At 26.7% G+C, this 3,953-nt stretch overlaps 1 protein-coding gene across 1 annotated transcript in view; it reads left to right on the top strand.

The window, feature by feature from the left end:
* The first annotated feature begins 3,148 nt into the window (after positions 1–3,148).
* LOC107004011 overlaps positions 3,149–3,953 on the top strand; it is a 10,952-nt gene continuing 10,147 nt past the window's right edge. Inside the window, exon 1 of the mRNA XM_015202233.2 lies at positions 3,149–3,948. Within this exon, the coding sequence (XP_015057719.1) occupies positions 3,253–3,948 (696 nt within the window). The 5' untranslated portion in view covers positions 3,149–3,252. The remainder of the gene's footprint in view (positions 3,949–3,953) is intronic.

The raw sequence follows: 3,953 nt of genomic DNA, 5'->3' as shown, positions 1-3,953 counted from the left end.
TATATATATATATATATATTTATTCTTTTTTTAGTAATAAATGATATAATCTGCATAGTTTGGTCAGACCTAAAATCTATCAATTTTATTATTTATTTTTTTGGATTTTTAGGTTTAGATTAATTGATTCTGATTTTTTTAAAATTCTTTTTATTGGATTTCAAATTGGATATTGGGTTGATTTATCGAATTTTTGGATATTCAAATTTTTTATATTTTATATCTTATATTTAGTCCTAAGCATTAGACATTATTTATTTATATTCATATCTGATTATTTTCAATTTTAATAAGTTTAATACCAATAATTTTATTAGGGGTGAGACACGATTATAATGTGGCAGACAAAATTTATTGGATTATTGAATTTTATTCTCCTATATTCTCTCTATCTTTAACCTTTTTATTTGATTTAGTACTTTCGTATATACATGTTTATCTAAATAATAAAAGTAAATATTTAAATTTAATTTTATAACATTGACTTATATGATCGAAATTAACTTCAAAAATAAGTTATCAACTTTTGATTTAAAAACTTAAAGCAAAAGATTATGATTGCGATCGTAAGAGAGATTGAAGCTAAAATACAGTATTAAAAACTTTTCAATTGAACAATTTCGTTAGAACTTTAAATCATTTATCACATTCGACAAAAATAAAAAGAACATAATTACTTGACAATTTAAATTAAAATTTTAGATCTATATTAATTTTTTATTTATATTCGCCATTTAGAATTGTTTTCACTTAATGAATTAATAATACATACATCTCTTCACGTTTCTTATTTTTCTTCTTATATTCACATGTTTATTGCAAGTATTTTATTTATCTTCATAACATTTGAGATCTTTAAAAAAATAATCTTTTGTTAGGTGTCATAAATTCACAAATTTTAAATATTAGGGTATGGAAAAGAGGCTGATTTTTAAATGAATATTTTAACATTTAATACATACTATTCCAAATAATTATAGTGGAAGATGGGATCAAGTTGTTATATTTAAAAATTTGACTTAAAATTAATAAAACACAAAAAGAAATAATGTGTATATATCTATATTATTTATATTCTATATTACCTTAAAAACATTAACTCCTAACTTGAATGTTAAATTACTATAATATTTTTATCATAGACTGTGATTTTTTTGATAAGTTATGATTTTTTTAATAAGTTGTGACTTTTTTTTGAAGGATTGTGATTTTTCCATAGTTGTGACTTTTCTAAAGAGTTGGGATTTTTTTCAATAAGTTGTGACTATTCCTAAGAATTGACTTTTTTAATAAGTTGATACTTCTTGAAAGGTCGTAACTTTTCAGATTGTACATACAAAAACATTTGTTCATTACCCTTTTATTGACTATAAATGAGAGATTTCCTTTCATTTTTCTACACTAATTTTTTTAATCTTCTACTCTTCTTCTTCTTGCATTTTAATTTTCTTTTTTTGTGATTTTTTAGCTCTGATTGAGTTTGAAGTTTAGCGGAATATGAGGTACCATTATTCTGATGAAGTAAGTCGTTCTATCTTAAAAAGGTATATTCCATAACCTCGACTACTTGAGGAAAATAATTTTGATGATATAGTAATTATTTTTTGCTATGTATATTAGTATTTGATGTTCCAATATATGAAGTTAACATGATTTAGTCTAAATTCATTTTTTTGTTAGCAATTTCTCTTGTGATGTCGATATATGCTTTTGAATATCTTTTTCAAAATTTAGAGAATTGTCACGATTTGTTTTTGATGCTCAAGACAAAAGAATGATTTTATTTATCAATGTTTATTTAGACTCTCATGAAGTTTGCTTCAAAGTAGTTATTACTGCATAAACATTGTCCTTTTGTTTTACTTATTTACTATTTCTTAATATTTCAGTATTTCAGACGAAAAAAGTTCATATGACTTGTAATAACGTCAATTGAAGTTTGCATTAATTTAATTTTTATTATTTATTTAATAGTTAATTTTATGAGATAAATATTTTTATTGATGCAAATATATATTTATATTTGGGTAGGTATTTATATTTTAATTAAAGTATTACATGTCACACATGTATTGTCAAGTTAACAAAATCTTGTAACTTCAAAATATATTATTTTAGAAGCTTCAAGTTTTTTTCATTAAAAAAAAACTCACAGCAAATGTGAAAATATGTGAATATATTAAATATAGTTATTCTCTTTACATGTTCATATGACATCTAAATATCTGGCAAGAAAAAATGCAAATCAAATATTGTCTATAAGGTAATATTAGTAAGATAAGACTAATTATATGATTAAACCTCATCAAATTGAATTAAATATAGAGAAAAATGCCTAAAATACCCTCGAAGTATTGAAAATGGTACACAATTACCCCCCATCCACCTATTAGCCCCCAAATACCCTTCACATCCACCTTTGGGTCCAAATTTACCCCTTCATTAACGTACCAAAATTAAAAAAAATTAAATTATAATTTTTAATTACGTGGCACTCAACCATTGGTTGTAATTTAATTATTTAAAATAATTTAAAACCCACCCATTACCCACCCATTAACTAAACCCGCCCCACTTACCCAATTTAAAAAAAACCCATCTAACTAAAAAACCCTAAAACCTTATTCCTCCAATTTCCACAAACCCACGCTCGTTCATTGTCTTCTTCTTCTTCTTCATCTTGCAACTTGAAGAAAATTCGTTCACAATCTCGACTTGAACTCAAGTAAGAACTTTTGTGCACTTCGAAATTTCAGTTAGGATTTAGGTTTTAATCGATGTTACTTGTTTTGAGAATCGATTTCTATTTATGTTAATTTTTCGTGTATTCTGTGCTTTTTTGACAATTACTTATGGTGATACTACAATTTTGTTTAGTGTTGTCTATTTATGTTAGTGTTGTGTGTTACTATGTTGATTTTGAGTAGGATTTTTTTATTGTTGTCTCAAGTTTGTTCTTTTCTGCCATTACTCGTCGTTTCTCCCTTTATTTCATAATACTTTTCAATTTGTGTTAGTCAGATATGCCTTTACTATTGTTAGGTATGAAATATTTTATTAAATGGTCCATTTTTTTAGATTTTAGGTATTATATTATATATTTTTGCGTATGTAAAGTTTTACTTTGAAGCATGTGGTCCCTATTCTTTTACTCTTGGTAGATTTCTTTGTTTTTTTTTTTAAATATTTTGTTGTTGTCTAATATGGCCCTTTTCTCTTCTTTTTTTGTCTATAATGTCCTTTTCTTGAAGAATGGTTTACAAGGTGGACCTATTATTCTATTATGGGGGCAAGTGGGTACTGACACCTAATGTTATTTACATTAAAAAATTCACTCATGTTTGGAAGGAGTATGCTCCAGATTTATTGTCATATATAGACATATGTGAAGAGTTCCATGAAAAGTTAGGTTTTAGTAAGGTCCAACAACTTCTACTCAAAGGACCTTCTGGGAGGAATTATTTGATTGAGGGGGATTCTGGCATAAGAACAATACAGACAACACTGTCTATTAAGTCTGGTGTACTTGAATTATTTGCTGTAGATGAGGGGGATGATGTTGTTCCAGCTATTGACATCAGCCACAATGATGAACCATACCTAGTCACAGTAGATGTTGCTACTGAAGGTGAATCAAGTGAGGAAGAAGATGATGAAAATGAACCTAATCTAGTCACAGTGAATGAACCTAATCTAGTCACAGTGAATGCTGGAATAGATGTTGCAACTGAAGGTGAATCAAGTGAGGAAGAAAATGATGAAAATGAGCCTTATCCAAGTGACTACAATAGTGAAGAATTGGAATCCTTTAGGTTGGAAAAGAAAAGAGAAATTAATGATCAACTTGATAACTTTAAAGAGTTGGAAAAAGGTATGAGTTTTAAGAACCGTGATGAAGCTAAAAGGGTTGTAAGTTACTACTCAATTGCTAGGAAGGTTGCCCTTAGAGTTGA

The sequence above is a fragment of the Solanum pennellii genome, chromosome 11 (assembly GCF_001406875.1).
Source record: "Solanum pennellii chromosome 11, SPENNV200".
Classification (NCBI taxonomy): Eukaryota; Viridiplantae; Streptophyta; class Magnoliopsida; order Solanales; family Solanaceae; genus Solanum; species Solanum pennellii.
The sequence above is the reverse complement of the archived record's forward strand: the minus strand, read 5'-3'. Positions and strand labels throughout refer to the sequence as shown.